Source organism: Alosa pseudoharengus, unplaced genomic scaffold (genome assembly GCF_046254945.1).
Source record: "Alosa pseudoharengus isolate Yale_2024_CS ecotype anadromous, Long Island Sound unplaced genomic scaffold, YU_APseudo_1.1 YU_APseudo_1.1_scf_6, whole genome shotgun sequence".
Taxonomy (NCBI): domain Eukaryota; kingdom Metazoa; phylum Chordata; class Actinopteri; order Clupeiformes; family Clupeidae; genus Alosa; species Alosa pseudoharengus.
Genome location: NW_027468848.1, coordinates 2,927,512 through 2,950,011, shown reverse-complemented (window position 1 = coordinate 2,950,011; position 22,500 = coordinate 2,927,512). Strand labels below are relative to the sequence as shown.

The 22,500-nt window shown below is 41.2% G+C and overlaps 2 protein-coding genes across 3 annotated transcripts in view; one reads left to right on the top strand and one right to left on the bottom strand.

Annotated features, from left to right (window-relative positions):
• slc2a6 (solute carrier family 2 member 6) overlaps nt 1-5,691 on the bottom strand; it is a 20,209-nt gene extending 14,518 nt beyond the window's left edge. For both annotated transcript variants that reach the window (XM_076270188.1, XM_076270189.1), the window contains exons 1-2: nt 5,592-5,691; nt 3,354-3,507 (exon numbers count right to left, since the gene is read on the bottom strand). In XM_076270188.1, the coding sequence (XP_076126303.1) occupies nt 3,354-3,507; nt 5,592-5,638 (201 nt within the window). In that variant the 5' untranslated portion in view covers nt 5,639-5,691. The remainder of the gene's footprint in view (nt 1-3,353; nt 3,508-5,591) is intronic.
• Nucleotides 5,692-9,985: 4,294 nt separating this feature from the next.
• LOC143106425 (serine/threonine kinase-like domain-containing protein STKLD1) lies at nt 9,986-19,637 on the top strand. The gene is made up of 4 exons (XM_076270698.1): nt 9,986-10,041; nt 10,226-10,330; nt 19,088-19,158; nt 19,481-19,637. Exons 1-4 carry the CDS (start codon nt 10,018-10,020, stop codon nt 19,635-19,637), a joined length of 357 nt encoding a protein of 118 aa, XP_076126813.1. The 5' UTR covers nt 9,986-10,017.
• The last annotated feature ends 2,863 nt before the right edge of the window (nt 19,638-22,500 follow it).

Below are 22,500 nucleotides of genomic sequence, written 5' to 3'. Positions count from 1 at the left end.
AGACAATATTAACCAAAGTGAAACCAAACCACACCCTGGACACACAATATTAATGTAGCATCCCTGGCTGCTTAATTCACACACACTAACTGCACACACACACACACTGTAGTGTTAAACACTCTTGGACACTCTTACACAATATTAATTTAGCATCCCTGGCTGCTTAATTCACACACACTAACTGCACACACACACACACACACACTGTAGTGTTAAACACACTAACTGAACACACACACTGTAGTGTTAAACACTCTTGGACACTCTTACACAATATTAATTTAGCATCCCTGGCTGCTTAATTCTGACCCCACACAGGCGCGTGGGAACCTATTTTTGACCAGGGGTGCTGAATAACAAAAATAATGGATGTCCGATGATTTCTCCCCCCCCCCCCCCCCCCACCCCTGGACATGTTTAGGATATTGACTGCTAAATACGTCATTTTAGTGCGGTGTGCAGGTGATAGCGAGAAGTTTTAGAAAAGTCCTGGGCAGCCACAAATTCCAATGTTCCGCGACAGCACTCCGAGTCCACTGCGCCCACCCTAACCCCACAGAAGCGCACTTGACATCGTTAGCCTATTTCAGTATAGCTAAGGAAAATTACTTTTCTGATCAAAACCACACCAGAGATGTTAGGCTTTAAATATAGGCTAATAATCAGGCTGCAATGATCTCGCAAATAATTTCTGAATAGCCTAAAGTGTGTCGTCTCCAGCAAGTATGTGTCCTAATAATTTCTATCTTAGCGACTAGGATAGTGAAATGATTTCACTAGCTTTGCATTTATTATTTTTGCAAAACTGTAAAACACAATTAAATTTCTTTCAGCTTATCCATGGTTTTTTTGAACGTGTAAATCGCATAGAATATGTAGGCCTATATCAACCGTAGGCTACACTTGATAGCTATCACATAGATGAAACCACGCTATGGTTCTTACAGTAACTGACTCACGTTCACGTTGATCTCTATAACTGTTAATTTTTAGTAGCCTATATTCGAACCTATCCATAACCCTTTTTGCTATTTGACTCATCATTTCACATACAAAAATATAAATAATGTCAGACAGTATTATTATTTAATTATAATTAATATAATATAATTAATTATTTAAAAATAAATCTATCTCCTGCCAGCAGGGGGTGCTGCAGCACCCTCAGCACCCCCCTTCCCGCGCCCTTGACCCCGCAGATATGACATTATCAGAGAGACCAATGAATCACTAGAGAAATCTTTGTTCTCCTGATTAAATATTCTTTAGCTAGACACATTCCAAAGGAAACCTGGGGCACCCCTGGGTGCTCGATTCTGTGTGTGTGTGTGCAGTGTGTTTAACTCATTGGGCTGTATTTTGGGTCACCAGCGCATGGCGTAAAGTTCGTTATTCGCCCGCGCAAAGTTGAATTCTGTATTTTGCACGTTTATTTTTTAAGCATTGCGCCCAGGGGTGTGGCAATTAACAACCTAGGGAGGGGACTAGCGCATTGTCTAAAAATCGCTATCATACACCACCTAAACCTGGTCAGAAGTCAATGGCGAGTTGTTCATATGCTATTTTAAGAGCGCATGTCAAGTCATATTGGTAGGTGCACGCACCATCCTTCTATCATTCATGAACGCACACCAGCGCACGTCCATGCAAAGGATTACAATGGGAAACATTATTAGAACAAAGATATTACGAAATACTGTACATCTCATGATGAGTAGTTATTCACCATCATTTGCAAATTGGTAATGACGGTTAAAAGTGATTAGGGGAGAGGCGAGAGACACGTATGGAGCACAGCTGAAGACGCACTGTCACGAGATATAAGCAACTCCTCTGCAGGATAAATGTTGTTTTATTCAGTCATTTGAGCAATATTAGGGTAAGTGTTGCTTTTTCCAGCCTATGTTTTCGGTGGTAATCCATTGTCAGTCAATAGTGAAAGTAACTGCATATAACTATCTGGTGAAGTTAGTTTCACTTTGCCAATGAGTTCAAATAATAGACGAGTGCAAATGCGTGAAGGCTATGCTAGGTTTTAGTAAAGCATGGTTTAAGAATGACTATTCCATACGGTCTCGCAAGCAGCCTCCTTCAAATGCGCCTTTGAATGCCAAAATACCGATGCATTTATTTGACATATCGCGCGTTGCGCCGTTGAAGGGAATGACAGATGTCATTCTCATTGGTTTAAAATGATGTTATGCCCCAAACACACCCATATGACTGATTAAAAGACCTAGGAACACCTTGTTACGCCATGCGCTCCACTTTTGATAGCGAAACCCCTCCCAATGTGAACTGGACATCCTACTAAATTTGAATAGACTTTTGACGAGTGACGATGCACTTTAGAATGTCATGATAGGGCCCATTGAGTGCCAAAAACGTAATATTACGTTTTTCCTTCCCATGCGTTGAGTGACAAAAACTTAATTTTAGGTTTTTGCCTTTTTTTTTAAAATTATGAAACTAGACACTCTAACACATCTTATATGTGATTTTGGGAACTCTGTGATGAATGGGAATGAAATATATGACGATCGAAAACTCATGAAAACACACAATGTGGACATTTTATCTGGACATTTTATCATAACTCGGTTGCCACTTTGGGTCGAATCAGTGACGCATGCACGTCATCTCAAAACCAGGCCATTTTCGTGGGTCTATCACTAGGTGGCAGTCTCGCGAGGTCTCGCTGATCACTTCCCGGAAAGTTTACAGGCGATTTTGATGAAAACTAGCCACTGTTTAGCTTGGGATTTCTCAGGAACAGAGGCGTGTAGAAATACACGGTTTGCACCCACTGAGAGCTTAAAGTCTCACCTTTTAAACGAGCCATTGTATGTGTTCATAGCTATAACACAGAATATGCTGTGGCTGAACAAAAGTCATCAACAATGGTCTAGATTGCTGGCACAAAGCTTCAGAAAACAGCTTGGCATTCAATGAGTTAACACTACAGTGTGTGTGTGTGTGTGTGCAGTGTGTTTAACACTACAGTGTGTGTGTGTGTGCAGTTAGTGTGTTTAACACTACAGTGTGTGTGTGTGCAGTTAGTGTGTTTAACACTACAGTGTGTGTGCAGTTAGTGTGTTTAACACTACAGTGTGTGTGTGTGCAGTTAGTGTGTTTAACACTACAGTGTGTGTGTGTGTGCAGTGTGTTTAACACTACAGTGTGTGTGTGTGCAGTTAGTGTGTTTAACACTACAGTGTGTGTGTGTGTGCAGTGTATTTAACACTACAGTGTGTGTGTGTGCAGTGTGTTTAACACTACAGTGTGTGTGTGTGTGTGCAGTTAGTGTGTCCAAAAGAAACCTGGGGCACCCCTGGGTGCGTGGTTCTCACCCCAAACCAGGAGATCTCCTGAGTGTCCATCCTGAGCCGGGGGTCGTCGCCCCTCTGCAGCTGGGGGATGACCGGAGAGGGGTAGACCAGGGAGTAGCCGAAGTTGAGGTTCCCCAGGACGGCAGAGAACGCAGCCAGGTAGAGCCGGGCATTACTGAAGGAACAGAGAGACAGTGTGTGTGTGCAGTTAGTGTGTGTGTAGTGAGAAATTCCAGAGTGTATGTATTTTAACATTTTAGAGTGTATGCATTTTAACATTCATTTTAATCATCACCGCAGCCTTTGATCATGCCAAACCTTTTGTCAACCAAACTGCTCTTGACCTTTGTCAATGAAATGCTCACATGACCCATTGTTACTTAGACAATCATGAGAACCACATGAGGACACATGACGACAATTAATCATTTGATGACGAGTCCTTTCCTCTGGACATAATCAAAGAAGGTGGGCTACGCTTTAAATGCAGAGGGAAGACGCAGCTCAGGAGGTTCAGTTGGCCACCGCCATAAGCGTGTGTGTGTGTGTGTGTGCAGTTAGTGTGTTTAACACTACAGTGTGTGTGTGCAGTTAGTGTGTTTAACACTCAGTGTGTGTGTGCAGTGTGTTTAACACTACAGTGTGTGTGTGTGTGCAGTTAGTGTGTTTAACACTACAGTGTGTGTGTGTGTGTGTGTGTGTGTGTGTGTGCAGTTAGTGTGTTTAACACTACAGTGTGTGTGTGTGTGCAGTTAGTGTGTTTAACACTACAGTGTGTGTGTGTGTGCAGTTAGTGTGTTTAACACTACAGTGTGTGTGTGCAGTGTGTTTAACACTACAGTGTGTGTGTGTGTGCAGTTAGTGTCTTTAACACTACAGTGTGTGTGTGTGTGCAGTTAGTGTGTTTAACACTACAGTGTGTGTGTGCAGTGTGTTTAACACTACAGTGTGTGTGTGTGTGCAGTTAGTGTGTTTAACACTACAGTGTGTGTGTGTGTGTGTGTGTGTGTGTGTGTGTGTGTGTGCAGTTAGTGTGTTTAACACTACAGTGTGTGTGTGTGTGTAGTTAGTGTGTTTAACACTACAGTGTGTGTGTGCAGTGTGTTTAACACTACAGTGTGTGTGTGTGTGCAGTTAGTGTGTTTAACACTACAGTGTGTGTGTGTGTGTGTGTGTGTGTGTGTGTGTGTGTGTGTGTGTGTGTGTGTGTGTGTGTGCAGTTAGTGTGTTTAACACTACAGTGTGTGTGTGTGTGCAGTGTGTTTAACACTACAGTGTGTGTGTGTGTGCAGTTAGTGTGTTTAACACTACAGTGTGTGTGTGTGTGTGTGTGTGTGCAGTGTGTTTAACACTACAGTGTGTGTGTGCAGTGTGTTTAACACTACAGTGTGTGTGTGTGTGTGCAGTTAGTGTGTTTAACACTACAGTGTGTGTGTGTGTGTGTGTGTGTGTGTGTGTGTGTGTGTGTGTGTGTGCAGTGTGTTTAACACTACAGTGTGTTTGCAGTGTGTTTAACACTACAGTGTGTGTGTGTGTGTGTGTGTGTGTGTGTGTGTGTGTGTGTGTGCAGTGTGTTTAACATTAAAGTGTGTGTGCAGTGTGTTTAACACTACAGTGTGTGTGTGTGTGTGTGTGTGTGTGTGTGTGTGTGTGTGTGTGTGCAGTGTGTTTAACACTACAGTGTGTGTGTGTGTGCAGTGTGTTTAACACTACAGTGTGTGTGTGTGTGCAGTGTGTTTAACACTACAGTGTGTGTGTGCAGTGTGTTTAACACTACAGTGTGTGTGTGTGTGCAGTTAGTGTGTTTAACACTACAGTGTGTGTGTGTGTGCAGTGTATTTAACACTACAGTGTGTGTGTGTGTGCAGTGTGTTTAACACTACAGTGTGTGTGCAGTGTGTTTAACACTACAGTGTGTGTGTTTAACACTACAGTGTGTGTGTGTGTGCAGTGTGTTTAACACTACAGTGTGTGTGTGCAGTGTGTTTAACATTACAGTGTGTGTGTGTGTGCAGTGTGTTTAACACTACAGTGTGTGTGCAGTGTGTTTAACACTACAGTGTGTGTGTTTAACACTACAGTGAGCACTGACTGATAACAGTAAAAACCAGAAGATCCTGAAATACATTCACAAGACCTAACAACAGTAGATTGTCACACAGTGTGTCCGATCAAAACAAAACGTAAAACTGAGAAAAAGAAATCCCCTGAACAAATACAGTAAAAGTCATGAATAAGACTAAGATTTGAAACACTCACCCTCTCTGTGGTGCGTCTGGTCGAGTGAGCGGCTGGTTCTCATCCATGTCTGTCCTCAGTGGTGTGACATGAAACGCTGCTTTCTGTGAATGAACTTGGTGGGTTGGTTGGGCGGTGTACTAAATAGGATGACGCTGAGTATTCTATGCCTGACCTACAGGGCTGGCGCAAAGGCCAAAGCATGTCATGTGACCTGGGAAGTTCACACGATGTCACAGAAAAGAGGAAGAGGACTCTGTCTGGAACTTCTCACAATGCGCAATCTGACCCCTTAACACAACGTGTTCACAATGGCACAATTGTGTGGTTTCACATCAGAGTGAAAGTGAAGATAGCTGACTAAAAAAACTTTACGCTAATAAACACTAAGGGTGATGACTTTGAACCCAAGATTGTATTTTATTGATGGGCTAATTATGATAAATTAAACTTCATTTCATTTTACATCGCAAAAGCGATTTCCCGTGATTGGTTACATTTCTATAGCCTAACACTAACTAGCTGACAAGATTGTCACTAGATTTCAGTGGCTTGGATGCCAAAGAATGCATGAGATAACAACCTGTTATCTTATCTACTTATAGAGCACCCAAACATTACACATGTCTCATGGCGCTTAACAGAGTGTTAGACAATCAGAGAGAAGAGAAGAGAAGAGAAGAGAAGAAAAGAAGGCCCATGAGTAACAGGGGCGAGGAAAAACTCCCTAGAATTGGAGATAGAAAGAAACCTCGAGCAGATCCACGACTCAAGGGCCTGACTTATCTGCCTAGGGTCAGATACAGGACAGTAAGGTCTGTATACATGACAAATGCATATGATAGTCAGGTGTAGAGAATAGGACATGGTGTTAAAAGCCACCTGAGGTTACACAAGGAGGGATGATTACATATCCGGTATGATAATGCATTAATCCTGATTTAGGTAGAGCTGACCTCCAAATTCGTGTCTGAAGTAACCTAATCATTTCAACACTGTACCTCAGTGGCATAGTTCTACATGAATCTACTGCGCACTAAATTAACCTCAATCGCATTGTTTCTGTGGCTCATTCACGTTGAGTACAAGCCGTTTTCTGGCATAATCAGTATATCCATTAAAAAAAAAAAAAATCGACTCGCAATTTAGAGGTAAACGCAATTTCCGAAATTCAGGAGGTGCGTAAACGGCGTTTACGTGTGTTTATGCCTCCACTATACATCCCTGCTGCTTGTAGCCAATTGACTGCTTGACAGTAGGTTGTGTATATTTTTCTGTACAATAAACACATTTGTTCGCTCAACTTTATGCAGCAGAACACTTGGTCAGCCTAGAACTGGAACATTTTGGAGAGGGAATCAAAGCCAGATTCACCCATTCTTTGCTGAACTACTCGCGAAGTACCCTACTCACAGAGACGTCACACGTATCACATGTATCGTTTAAAAGCTTTTTCTTAGCTTTTAAACGATGTTAGTCGCTATAATTGTGGTAAACGGTTCCCGAGAAAAGTAGCCTAACTGTAATGTATTCATATTACATTCTGCGCCCGTCTCCCTACCCATTCATACACAATTGTAGCCTATAACAGGCCAAATACAAAATAAATGTTTCTGTAGATATCTAGATATCTGTAAACATTACAATCAGAGAATATACATATAGGACAGACGCTCATGAGTTCATGCTCAGAGTTCATGCGTTTTATCGCTGGATTTAGGATAGCCTATGCAACCGATTGCATTCCGAGCTACAGTCAACTCTAGCAGGCGTTAAATGACTGGAGATTTTGTGAATTTGTGAATCAGTCAGATTTGCAATCTCCTGTGGTGGGCTGGACGTGGTGTAGGCCTAGCATCAAAATGCCCGCACAGATTGCCCTTTCCGCCTTAAAGCATTCACACAGGTGTCGGAACGAATTTTCTCGGCAAAATGTCTAGGGTGGTTGGTAGTAAATTTGGCGAGACACTTCGTCCCGCCGTTCCGCCTCGGTCTATGTGAAAGGGACAGGCGTTCCTGGATTCTGGTAGGCCTACATAAAATCGCGGGGTTTTGGCAGTGTCAGAGCGGTAGATAAAACATTTTTCTATGCAGTGTGAAAGGGCTATTATTTGGTTCTAACGAGTAAGGATGCCGAGCGCATGCGCAGTGTTTCACATACCCACGCGTTCTCTGGTTTCCAAGGGCAGTTCGAAACACAACACTTTATCTTCAGAGCAGGCTTTGATTGCGCACGTTTTTCCTGTGCTCTTCGAGTGAGATGAAATATGGAGAATTACGTGGTAAATACAGTGTAAACATGCAATGCAGTGACATTACGATGTGTTGATTTGTGACATACAAACATAAAGGCTAAGGTTAACGTTATTGCAATTTAGCGGGTTTCGCTCCTAACAACTTATGCTATAGGCCTATAAAATGTTTTGTTTTACTGACTTATCGCATCTTTGTTTCATTAACTGGCAACATTAACAACATTACCCTTTTCTCAGATTTTAGACGCCATGTGCCCCGGTTCTTTTGGAACAACATTACTTGTTAGTGACAGAAACAGCGGTTTGGAACTTACATTAAAGAAGGTAGACACAGGCTACACCATGCTGCTAGCCTGCTACCCTAATGTTAAGCTTATGGCACTGGGAATAAAGTAAAGCATTCCTTACATAGTCTAGCCTCCTAACCTAATGGCATGTTTCCATTTTCACGTTTGCTCCAGATTGAATGTTTAGACGACGGTAGAGCCAACGAAACTCTTCAAGAGGTAGGCTAGAAATACTTGTCGCTCATTGAATTAATGGGTATTTCCCAGAATTGGGGCCTATTTCTGTCCACAGGGTGTAATTCTATTAAAAACACATTAAATCTAATAATGTTTAGCATCACTAATTAGTATAAAGAAAAACAAGCCTAGACTTTTTTAATGGTTGCTCCTACTCATGATTTAGACACATTTTATTGGTTTTTTATGGTACAATATCAGTGTTTTGGTGTTGTCCGCAACCAGAGTTTTCACATATTGTGCCATATCTCAAACATTATTTATCAAAAATTAATTTAAAAAATCATGCATATGAATTAAATGTTATCTGAACTAATGAACTGCATGCACACATTATGCATATATATGCATTTCCTGCTTTATTTTGCTTAATGTATACCTGTCCCATGGTTTAGCCGTCATTACCAGCACACTCTACATAAAAGCACTTTGCTACTGTTTTTTCATCAAAAAAATATTTGGTAACCATGGTCACCTAATATCACAGTGGAATACATGGGTGTCAAGCAGAAATATTGATGCCTTGATGTCCAGAAACATAAGAAAATCTACTCTTTATCCCTCGTTTTGGGCATGTACACTTATTATGTGTCATTACCATACGCATTGTATTTCTGTATTTTTGAATATTCCTGAAATTTTAAAATTATTTTAATAGTTTAAATGATGTACATTACATGTAGAAAGCTAGCTACACTTGCATGGTGATAATTTTTGCTTCTCAGGGTAGTTTTTCGGTATAAATGTCATCACCAGCACAGTCATTACCAGCACATTATAGCTTGAAATGTAGTGGTAATGACGACTGTGTTGGTGATGACATTTTTGCAGATACATTTAAAGTACTCTTTTTAAAAGAAATAAGTTTTTTTTTTCACAAAGTCAGTTCAACTTGGGTTTCTAAATTATAAACATTTAATTGCAATAGATTACGATCAGTGATTTGTCATCACCGCAACAAATGTCATTACCAGAACTGCAATGTCATCACCATCACCATGCATATTTTTGCCAATAGATTATGTATAAATTACAATAAATTACATTAATTAGATATTTTTGACAATGTTGGACAGTCTAAATTGCCACTGGATGAAAACAGATATGATATATGGCATTTATTTCAAATAAATGAAATTCCAAGCCAGGGTCGAGTGAAAAAATCAAAAAATAAGATACTTCAACGACTATAATTCATGTTGTAAGTAAAATTCAACAATTCTAATAAGTTCAAGATAAAATAGACTTCATGTGAAACCATAATTGATTATTGATTGATCATTGATTGACCATTTCATCTTTAAAATGTACATATTAGATGATGTGATGGTAATGACATTTACCTGAAAAATGACAAAAAATCATAGATTCCCTTATATTGTGGTCTCAACCAAGCTCACAAGGTTACTACTATCAAAATGACTGATAACTTGATGCATACTAATTAGTAAAATTTAGAATTTTATTTTTCAAAATTTCAGTTACCCAAATAGGCCCGAAATCTGAGAAATGCCCTAATAAGCATCACATTGATCTTACTTAAGGTGTTTTTAAGTTGTCTAGGCTAGACAATCTCTGTCTGAGGGTGCTTGTGTGTGTGTGTGTGTGCTTCTGCAGGCACTACCCCTTCTGGAGGTTAGGCACCCAAACATTGTCCGCGTCAGAGAGATGTTCATATCCTGGGATAAAGAGGTGAACTCATGGTCATTCCCTTTTCATGAAAAACTAATTTTATATTTTACTAAAACTTGTGTGGTGTGAAATTTCCACATAGGCTAGCCTATTTAACTGCTTTACCCCCACCCCTCTTTTTTTGTCTAGTTTCATCATTTGACGTTTAATATCATTATATATGTTGAAATGTATGTTCTCTTAGATATCTTCAGTGATCCTCAATGTGGTGATGGATTGCCCGTACACAGACACACTCTCCACCGCCATCAGTTACCAGCGAGATGAGAAGAGGCCTTTTGGGAAGCAGGTAGGCTAACGGGCTAACGTGCTAACGTCTCTCTCCATTCTCAGCTGAAGGAGGCGACTTCTCCACTCAGGGCAGCCGTGTCACTGGGGCTGTCAATTCAATTCAATTCAATTTAAATGTATTAGTCACATACAATTATATAGAGTATATGTAGTGAAATGACAGAGTATATGTAGTGAAATGCCAGAGTATATGTAGTGAAATGCCAGAGTATATGTAGTGAAATGACAATGACAGAGTATATGGGTAACACTTTATAATAACTACACACAATTCATCATTTATTAGGCCTTTGTTACTTATTAGTTAATGGTTTGTTCATCATTAGTAATTTCTAATTTATCATCAGTAAAGCATTTGTTCACACAGTTATAAATAGTTTGTTCATAGTAAATAAGCCTATATCTTAAATATGTTTATACATTATTGTTAATACTTAATAAATGATGCAATAATATGTTTTTTATTAAGTGATATTTAAATTATTTAACAGTACACATGCACTAATGATTAGTTAGGATGAGGATACATATTTTATAAACAGCTTTCTAATACTATAATTAATAATTAACTCAGGAGTTACAAGTGGTTAGTTAATTATATTTTGTGAGCTCATCTAAAGTGAGGACGTTTTATGCCTTGCAACACATTAACAAATGAGTTATAAAGTTTACACTTGCATTTATTCATTTAGCCAACAGATTCACCCAAAGCGACTTACACATGTCAGTGAAATTAAAGTGCAAGGCCACATTGGTGGACACCGGGGTTTGAACCCCCAACTTTATGAGTTACTGCATGTTAACCCGGCTCCCTATCCACTACACTACCTCTGCCTAGTGGTATTACAACAGTCAATTCAAAAATATAATATAGATATGCGTGTTTACTATGAACAAACCATTTTTACCTGTGTGTAAACATGATTTACAGATGAGAATTAATGTAGGAATAATGCTTTACAAATGAAGAATACAGCATTTAATAATAGTTTATGTTTAATAACAGTGTGTAGTAGAAGAAAACAGAAACTCTTGCATAGTTGTAGGGGTTTCTATCTGGGCTAAGTTAGTGTAGTGGATAAGGAGCTGGACTAGCATTCAGTAGCTTGAAAAGTTGGGGGGTTCGATTCCCGGCTTTCACTGTTATGTCAATGGCCTTCAATTTAATTGACATGTGTACGTCGCTTGTCTGCTAAATGAATGAATGTGAATGTAATCTTTACAACTCATTTGAAAATGTGTTGCAAGGCATAGAAAGCCCTCACTTTAGATAAGCTCACAAAATATCATTGACTAACCACTTGTAACCCCTGAGTTAATCATGAATTATAGTATTAGGAAGTGGTTTATAAAATATGTATCCTCACCCTAACTAATCATTAGTGCATGTGTATATTGCATAATTTATTAAGTATTAACAATAATTCATAAACATATTTTAGATATAGGCTTATTTACTATGAACAAACTATTTATAACTGTGTGTACAAATACTTTATTTATGAGAATTAACATAGGAACAATGCTTTACAAATGATGAACAAAGCATTTTGTAATAGTTTGCAACTGGTTTATAATAAGAAAATGATTTCATTATAAGTGGTTGTTTCATTACTTATTAAGTATAAATTATGTACTTACAAACATATTTTTTGGATAGGCTTATTTACTATGAACAAACCATTTATAATTGTGTGAACAAATGCTTTACTGATGATAAATTATGTATGAACAAGAAATTACTAATGATGAACAAACCATTAACTAATAAGTAACAAAGGCTTAATAAATGATGAATTGTGTGTAGTTATTATAAAGTGTTACCAGTATATGTAGTGAAATGACAATGACAGAGTATATGTAGTGAAATTATAGAGTATATGTAGTGAAATGACAGAGTATATGTAGTGAAATGCCAGAGTATATGTAGTGAAATGCCAGTATGTAGTGAAATTCTTTGTTAGGCTCATTTTACGCTTCTCCTACATTTTAACACAAAACTCAGTAGCAGCAAAATTAACAAACAAAAGAATTTAAGATACAAACAAACAGACAAACCACGGATAAAAGTTACAAACAAACAAACAGACAGACAAACCACGATGGCCCTCTCACAGCCTGAACTAATACAAAAAACAAATAACTCAAGGGAAAACATTGGTCAGACACTAAACCATGTCAGAGACTTGGTAGAGCAGCCAGTGCTGGTGGGCTGGATGAATCTTGACCGGTGGGAACAGGTTTAAGCTCGGAGCGATGCATGGTCTTAAGGGGGCCCTCCTCCCCATACGGCCTGATCTTATAGTGTGTGCCAATTCCATCCAGACAGTCCACAATTTCATACTTCGTGGACACCCACGTATCCTGGATTTTGTGGCGACCGTGAAAATGGTTCTTGCAAAAGAGTGTACATGTACATTACATTAAGCAGACACTTCTTGACCAAAGTCACTTACATACTGTATGTCACCTATATTACAAGGGATCACATTGTCCCCGGAGCAATTTGCAACCAAGTCTCCCGAAGTTTTGGGAGTCTCCCACATATTGATATCCTGACACCTGCAAATTACATAAAATATCCCGGAACCTAGAGCGAACAAGAGCACGCAAGCCAGACCGCACTTCGCGTGTGCATCTAAGTTTAACGCGCACACAACGGAGAGGGAGAGAGAGAGGAGTGGTGCGTGTGTGCCTGAAGCGCATCCAAGACAGAGAGCATCCTGGTCTGTTTTGCTAAATCAACCAATCAGTTTTCAGTGTAGGTGGGCTTATATCTCTTTTCTCCCGAACTTAATTAATCAGTTCAGTTAGTGTATCTAGGAACAGGAGCGTCATGGCCGAGTCAGTGCCTCTCAAAAAGGAACATTTAAGACCCATTTCACATCAGACTACACAAAAGTGTACCCAATTGTCTCATAACAGTAAAACATAATGATAGTCTTGCACACTGCACTGTTTGTAACAGTGACTTTAGCATTGCTCACGGCGGGTTAAATGATTGCAAAAGACTTGTTGAGGTGAGTTTAACAAGTGTAATTTCATTTGCATATTACTCAGGCCTATACTAGATGGCTAGTTGCCAAGGCTACATGAAAAGGCCAAACTGCCAAAATCTACATATTTTACTATCACAATTGCTATCAATAGGCCTTCCTTATTTGGTTTACTGACTAGACATTATTGAACAAACATCTGCATTTCAGTATCTAAGTAGGTTAGGTTGGGATGTCTGCTATACATTGTTAAAATGCACTTCCAATATAGTGAGTATTGGCAAAACCGGTTATCATTTTTATGTTGAGGCGGTGGGGGTGTTGTCGGCAGCTGCTGAAAGTAACTAATAAAGTAACTTGTAATCTAACTTAGTTACTTTTAAAATCAATAAAGTAACTAAGTTACTTTTTAAAGGAGTAATCAGTAATCAGATTACTTTTTCAAGGTAACTGTGGCAACACTGCCAGCGCTAGCCTAGTAGGCATTTTAACAGCAACTATGGCTATGCGCTAACACCAGTCAGCTGAGTTTAATTAGCGATAACCCACGGAGATGGTTTCGTAGCCTCTTTGACAGCTCAGTGACATCAGGTATGTAACCTACATATTTATGTTTTTGCCAGCTAACTTAAAGCAACACCAAAGAGTTTTTTGTACCTTAAAATAATGTTTCCAAAATCGTTTCAATGGTTCATCAACTCGTAATTGAGTGAACAGCACTTTCTGCATTCGCTTCGCGGCCCTCTATCGGCTATAACCGCACTGTGTAAGTTTGCCGGATCGGGTAGCGGATCTGTAGTTCGATGGAATGAGACATGAGAAACTACAAATTTGACTTGCATCTGATGTCGCAATACATCCTACTTTAATAAAATCATGCAACATATTCTACATTGTCTGTGGACATTGTTATTTGCAAAGCTGGTGCTGGATAAACAAATAGTGCGTGCGACAGAGGAAAAGTTATTTGGTGTTGCTTTAACATGATCTTCATATTCATTGTGATGCTATATGGGCCTCATGCACATGAAGGATTAATATCATGTCATTATGTTGTTTAGAACACACCGTGAAATAAAGTTTTTACCTTACAACTTTGCTGATAACATTTCAAATAAATGCCAGTTAGCGCATTAGCAAGGATATTGTGTAAGGTATACAGTAGGCTACTGTTGGTGTTGTTTCATAGCCTTTTGCTTGTGTGTAGTTAGGCCCACTGCTAGATTTTGACAGGAGCTCGCGATATCGCTTTAAAGTAAGCTACTTGGGTTCTCGCCCTCGCCCATGTGGTGCACCCCTCTGGTTTACACATCCAGTGTTCCATCTGAGCTAGACGTTAGAGATGGCGCATGACATGCAGTGATGCCTCATGTAAAAAAAAAAAAAACGCTATTTAAGCACCGAAATCCACGTTGTTATCTGATGCCGTTACTACCGTTTGCGTCGGCACCGGTGCCATATTAGAACCGTGTTTCGGTGCCCAACCCTAGTGTCCACCATACACGATTCTGTCATCCAAGAGTCTTGGATAGGTGCACTCGAGGCTTGCATGTTGGCTACGGCGTCCAGGCTGTGTAGTCAGTCATGGAAGAAAACTCGCACACCATTGTTTGCCATTGAAAAATAAATAAAAGAAGTGTTTAATCCATCAACCACTGTGCTACCAAGTGAGGTGACAAACGTTTCGGTCCTCAGACCTTCATCAGTGCAAACCATATACAATGACGTGGCGCCTGTTTATAGTCTGCGTCTACTTGGTTGCAGCTCTGTCAATCAACCTGACCCCTAGCTAGGTAGGTTGAAGTGTAGACTCAGAGAAACATGAGAGAAGAAGGCCCTCAGGCTCTTCGTTACAGTAGACCTAGACATAGAAAGTAGTGAAGTTAATGCAAAAAATAAAATAAAAATATTTTTTACATGCAAAATGGAGAAACAAGAAAAACATAAGGAAACAAGATTAACAATGAGCAAGTGAATATTAAACAATAGATGGATATACGGATATATAGTAAGCAGATTGAACATTCTCAGATTAAACAGCTCAAAGGAAACAAGACAAATCAAAGTCGTCATTTAACCCATGTGGATGTACCGTTTTAAGGTAGTAAATCCAGCGTGCTTCACACTGAAGGAGCATCTGTCCTGTACAGCTCCTCCTACGGGTAGAAGAGACCCTATCTATTCCTAAATATTTAAGATCTGACATGGAGTGGTTGGCTTCTGTGAAATGACGCGCAACTGGCGATTGGCCTGTTAATAGCACTGCGGTGTTCATTGAGCCTGACTCTTAGCTGTCTCCTTGTGCAGCCTGTGTATTGCAAACCACAAGGGCAATATAACAAGTAAATTACATTAGTGGAATTGCATGTAATGAATTTTCTTATGTTGTATTGTTTGCCAGTGGAGTAGCTTGTGAATTGGCTGGTCTTAGTGATCGAAGTACAGGACATGCAATTGCGGCAGGAAAAGAAGCCCGTGAGAGAGTCCAGGCCATGTGACACAGATCGCACAGTGTTAGTGTATAAGTATATATACTCTTTTGATCCCGTGAGAGAAATTTGGTCTCTGCATTTATCCCAATCTGTGAATTAGTGAAACACACTCAGCACACAGTGAACACACAGTGAGGTGAAGCACAAACTAATCCCGGCACAGTGATCTGCCTGCAACAACAGCGGCGCTCAGCATTGAGGGGTTAGGTGCCTTGCTCAAGGGCACTTCAGCTGTGCCTACTGGTCGGGGTTCGAACCGGCAACCCTCCGGTTATAAGTCCGAAGCGCTAACCAGTAGGCCACAGCTGCCCCGTTAGTGGGGCTTGTGGGAAGCCTAGAAAGGGCATCGGCAGTTAGCTGTCCCCGGACGATATTTCGTGTTGTAATCAAAGAGGGCAAGCTGAGAAACCCAGCACTGTTCCAGAGCACCTGGTTTCGCTGACTGCAGGTATTGGAGGGGATTGTTGTCAGTGTACACGGTAAACTCACATTTTTTTTCCGTGATTGCCCACTTGACTGGAAGGAGTTTGAGTTTCATGGCACTATAATTTGACATGTTCCTCTCACTTGGCCACAAGCCCCGGTTAGCAAAGGCTATTGGTCGCCGTAACCCATCCTTCTCTTGTCACAGAACTGCCCTCAATCCTGCATGGCTTGCATCCGTCTCTAAGATAAAGGGATGACTGAAATTGGCATAACCTAGGACTGGTGCTTGAACAAGCCGTTCTTTTAAGGCTCTGAATCCAGAAAAAGTTTTGAAGACAAACCTGAACCTGACTACATTCAATATTCATCCAATATTCATCCAATATTCAGATGTCTCTTTTTTTTGTAATTGGAATGTATGCAAATTAGTGCATAATTAATGAGATGTTGTTAAATTACATCCATAAACATATATTTTCAGTAGTAAAGTTTCATAAGAATATCAAGGAGTTAAATTTTGTACCCTATTCATCCGTTCTATGTTGCCTATGGAGGCCAGTTTTAGGCCGCAAATGCTAATTAGCAGGTTTAAAACAAAAAAATCAGAATCATCACCCAAAAATTAGGCAAAATACCCTCTTTACCAGTGTTTTCTCACATTTGACCTCCAAGTGATAGTAGTCCCAGTCTTAATTATGCATTATATAAATTATGATGTCATCTAAGTGTGAAAATGGATTGTGAAAATTTGAAGACAAAAATTTTTCGGTTACATGCTGCTATTCCGACATGCCACTACTTAGACATTGGCGTCTAACTGTCGAAGTGGCGGCATTAACATTAATTTTCAAGCGTCCCACTACTGCGACAACATTTTTTTTTTCCATTGTCGGAGTAGCAGCACTTGACCTTTTTTCCAAACGTCCTGCCATTCCGACATGAGGTCATTAACAGTGGCATAGCCAGGATTTTTCAACGGAGTGGACTTTTGCGAAGTAGGCCTAAGGTGGGCCTTTATTTTTTTATTCCAATATGGGCAGTAGCCTAGGCCTACAGTAATCATCCCAACTTTAAACAACACACGATTTCATCACAGCTCAGACGATTCATGGCAAAAAAATAATAAAAGGCTACATTGATAAATTGCAGGTGCAACAGGATTGGATTCTATAATAGCCTACACAAGAACTTCAACCGAAAGGTTAGTCGCGTCTCAAGGAGTCCAAGAGTTTCGGGCAGCCGTGGCCTACTGGTTAGCACTTCGGACCTGTAACTGGAGGGTTGCCGGTTCGAACCCTGACCCTTGAGCAAGGCACCTAACCCCTCACTGCTCCCCGAGCGCCGCTGTTGATGCAGGCAGCTCACTGCGCCGGGATTCGTGTGTGCTTCACCTCACTGTGTGTTCACTGTGTGCTGTGTGTGTTTCACTAATTCACGGCTTGGGATAAATGCAGAGACCAAATTTCCCTCACGGGATCAAAAGAGTATTACTTATACTAAGAGTGCGCCTCACACACCCCAGCTCCGTTGAACAGTGTGTTTTTTGTGTTTAAAAGCTAAAAAAAGTTGATTAGAGAGTCATATTTGAAATGTCGGGTAGCTTAAATTATAGCCTATAGCGCGTGCATCTCAGAGGAAGAATTTTGGAGAGAGAGAGAGGATTTAACCTAGGTGATGATTATTTGTGTCTGGTGGTAATTAGACTTGAGTATGGATACCTACGAATTGTTTGGAATAAAAAAAAGACGAAGACAACAAATGAAATGTGACCCTGCAAGGCGAAACCAGTAGTTTTGGTAAAATTTACAAAATTAAGTTATTGTACTCACACGAACGGCCATACACTAAGCTTTCCAACAATATGTATATTGAGGGTATTGCAAATAGTATTGGGTATTGGATAGTCGCCGACCCTCATTAGATGTGGATATCTGGAGGTAAGGATAGCCTTCAAGAAACACAGTTTATCGATTATCGCAGTTGCTGTAAGACATACGGCCCTTCTCCAGTCTCTCTCAAAATCAAAACACACCCAATTCATTATGTGCAATTCAACAACTGCACGCATGGCATGTAAGATATAGGCCTATCCTACATTATTGTGTAGTAAATTGAGTTTATCCAAGCTGCTGGCAAGCCAAAATGCGTTGCACAGGACTTTATCATTGTCCTCTAAAATGCAATAGCCTATAAGCAACTTGAATTTATTGCACACCCAGTTTGGACACTGAACTCTGGGGGTTATTTGAACGTTCACTGAAGTGGTTCAGGCTACTGGAGCGTAAGAACTCTGCCCGTCTTTGCACAAATGGCCATTGATTGACGGCCATTAATTAATTAATTAATATAGGACTACTAGCCTGCACGCACAGAGTTTGTTTGATGCATGGAGTTTCCGACCGTTTTCCCCTGAGAGCTTAGAGAATAAAATGAGGAGAGCTACCTGTGTTTTACATAATGTGTAACATTTATTCACATGGCCAGTTCAAAATCACCTAAGGTTTTGACTGAAATGTGTGCCGATATCAATTATTGGGAAAAACATTGTTTGGAGTGGATGGCGGGTGGATTGTTGATGTAGCTGCAGGTGCAGATGACATGACTACAGCTCATCCATGCATCTAGGATGTTGGAATTTGATAGGATACAGGAACTGCAGAGATAAACTGAAAATGAGGATTGGTAATGTCACAATAGCGGTACTAAAAAAAGTCGGAGTAGGGGCATGTCTAAATAGAGGCATGTCGTAACAACGGTATGTCGTAATAGAGGGTTGTCGTAATAACGGGATGTCGTAATAACGGGTGAACCCCTTAATTTTCCCGCTCTTTGTTTGTGTAGGCCATCCAGACATTCCTCGGACAGATGACCGATGCTCTGACCTACCTCCACAAACAGCACATCATCCACAGGTCTCTAGAGAAATTTTATCCAATTTTACTGTCTTTGGAGGAAATGGAAGAATGTACAGCGTGCTCGGTTTTCTGTTGAAGAAAGTTTGGTAACACTTTACTTGGATAGTTCGCTCACAGAAACTTAACTGATTATCGGTTGAGATTCAAATTCAGTATGTAAAATTGTTATTGAACAATTGCTGAACATCACCTAAACCAAATCCGACCCCATAATTATAAATTGCAGCAGATAGTTTGTTGAGAAACTGAGCACCTGAAGAGTCTGTGGACGGACGATCCAAGTGAAGTGTGTTCACTTGTCCTTCTAATACACGTCCAGAAACCTGAAACCGTCTAACATCCTGGTGAAGGGATTGACCTTCCGCGTCTGTGACTTTGGGACGGCCACTTTCAGCAGCGACACGATGAAGCTGCAGGTGAAGACCAAAGAAGGTAGGAAGCACTCAACAGCCAGACCACCACACCCAGCACACTAGCACAGACTCAACAGCCAGACCACCACACCCAGCACAAACTACACAACCACACACACACACACAAACTACACAACACACACACCCAACACACACTACACACCCAACACAAACAACACACCCAACACAAACTATACAACCAACACAAACTACACACCCAACACAAACTACACAACTACACAACCACACACACCCAACATAAACTACACAACCACACACCCAACACAAACTACACAACACACACACCCAACACAAACTACACAACCACACACACCCAACACAAACTACACAACCACACACACCCAACACAAACTACACAACCACACACACTCACACAAACACACTAGCACGGACTCTACAGCAAGACCATATCCAACATCACCAGACACAAACTACCCAACCACAGACACATATCAACACCACCAGACACAAACTACCCAACCACACACACATACCCAAAACCACCAGACACAAACTACCCAACCAGATACAGCCACTCAAACACACTAGCGTAGTCAGGAAGGCGTCTACACAAACACACTAGCGTAGTCAGGAAGGCGTCTACACAAACACACTAGCGTAGTCAGTCAGGCGTCTACACAAACACACTAGCGTAGTCAGGAAGGCGTCTACACAAACACACTAGCGTAGTCAGTCAGGCGTCTACACAAACACACTAGCGTAGTCAGGAAGGCGTCTACACAAACACACTAGCGTAGTCAGTCAGGCGTCTACACAAACACACTAGCGTAGTCAGGAAGGTGCTACACAAACACACTAGCGTAGTCAGTCAGGCGTCTACACAAACACACTAGCGTAGTCAGGAAGGCATCTACACAAACACACTAGCGTAGTCAGGAAGGTGCTACACAAACACACTAGTGTAGTCAGGAAGGCATCTACACAAACACACTAGCGTAGTCAGGAAAGCAACAGCCATACCACCACACCCAACACAAACTACACAACCACAAAAACTACACAACCACACAAACTACACAACCACACACACTACACAACCACACACACCCAACACAAACTACACAACCACCACATCCAACACAAACTACACAACCACACACACTACACAACCACACCCAACACAAACTACACAACACACACACCCAACACAAACTACACAACCACACACACTCACACAAACTACACATTCACACAAACTACACAACCACACACACTCACACAAACTACACAACCACACACACTCACACAAACTACACAACCACACACACCCAACACAAACTACACAACCACACACACCTAACACAAACTACACAACCACACACTCACACAACCACACACACTCACACAAACACACTACACAACCACACACACTCACACAAACTATACAACCACACACTCACACAAACTACACAACCACACACTCACACAAACACACTAGCACGGACTCAACAGCCAGACCACACCCGACACAAACTACACAACCACACACACCCAACACAAAGTACACAACCACACACACTCACACAAACTACACAACCACACACACTCAAGCACTCAAACACAAACATATTAGCACAGACTCTACAGCAAGACCATATCCAACATCACCAGACACAAACTACCCAACCACAGACACATACCAACACCACCAGACACTAACTACCGAACCACGCACACATACCCAACACCACCAGACACAAACTACCCAACCACACACACATACCCAACACCACCAGACACAAACTACCCAACCACACACACACACCCCAGCACCACCAGACACAAACTACCCAACCACACACACCTACCCAACTCCACCAGACACAAACTACCCAACCACACACACCTACCCAACTCCACCAGACACAAACTACCCAACCAGATACAGCAGATACAACACAAACACACTAGCGTAGTCAGTCAGGCGTCTACACAAACACACTAGCGTAGTCAGGAAGGCGTCTACACAAACACACTAGCGTAGTCAGGAAGGTGCTACACAAACACACTAGCGTAGTCAGTCAGGCGTCTACACAAACACACTAGCGTAGTCAGGAAGGCGTCTACACAAACACACTAGCGTAGTCAGTCAGGCGTCTACACAAACACACTAGCGTAGTCAGGAAGGCGTCTACACAAACACACTAGCGTAGTCAGGAAGGTGCTACACAAACACACTAGCGTTGTCAGGAAGGCGTCTACACAAACACACTAGCGTAGTCAGTCAGGCGTCTACACAAACACACTAGCGTAGTCAGTCAGGCGTCTACACAAACACACTAGCGTAGTCAGGAAGGCGTCTACACAAACACACTAGCGTAGTCAGGAAGGTGCTACACAAACACACTAGCGTAGTCAGGAAGGTGCTACACAAACACACTAGCGTTGTCAGGAAGGCGTCTACACAAACACACTAGCGTAGTCAGTCAGGCGTCTACACAAACACACTAGCGTAGTCAGTCAGGCGTCTACACAAACACACTAGCGTAGTCAGGAAGGCGTCTACACAAACACACTAGCGTAGTCAGGAAGGTGCTACACAAACACACTAGCGTTGTCAGTCAGGCGTCTACACAAACACACTAGCGTAGTCAGGAAGGCGTCTACACAAACACACTAGCGTAGTCAGGAAGGCGTCTACACAAACACACTAGCGTAGTCAGGAAGGCATCTACACAAACACACTAGCGTAGTCAGGAAGGCGTCTACACAAACACACTAGCGTAGTCAGGAAGGCACAAACACAAAACCATAAATTAATTTTTGGACGTATGAGAAGTGTGTAGAAAAGCCCTGAGTCACACCTGTAGTCCTGTACCCCCCCCCCCCCCCCCCCCCCCCCTAAATACATCACACACAAACACACACACACCAGGTGACCGGT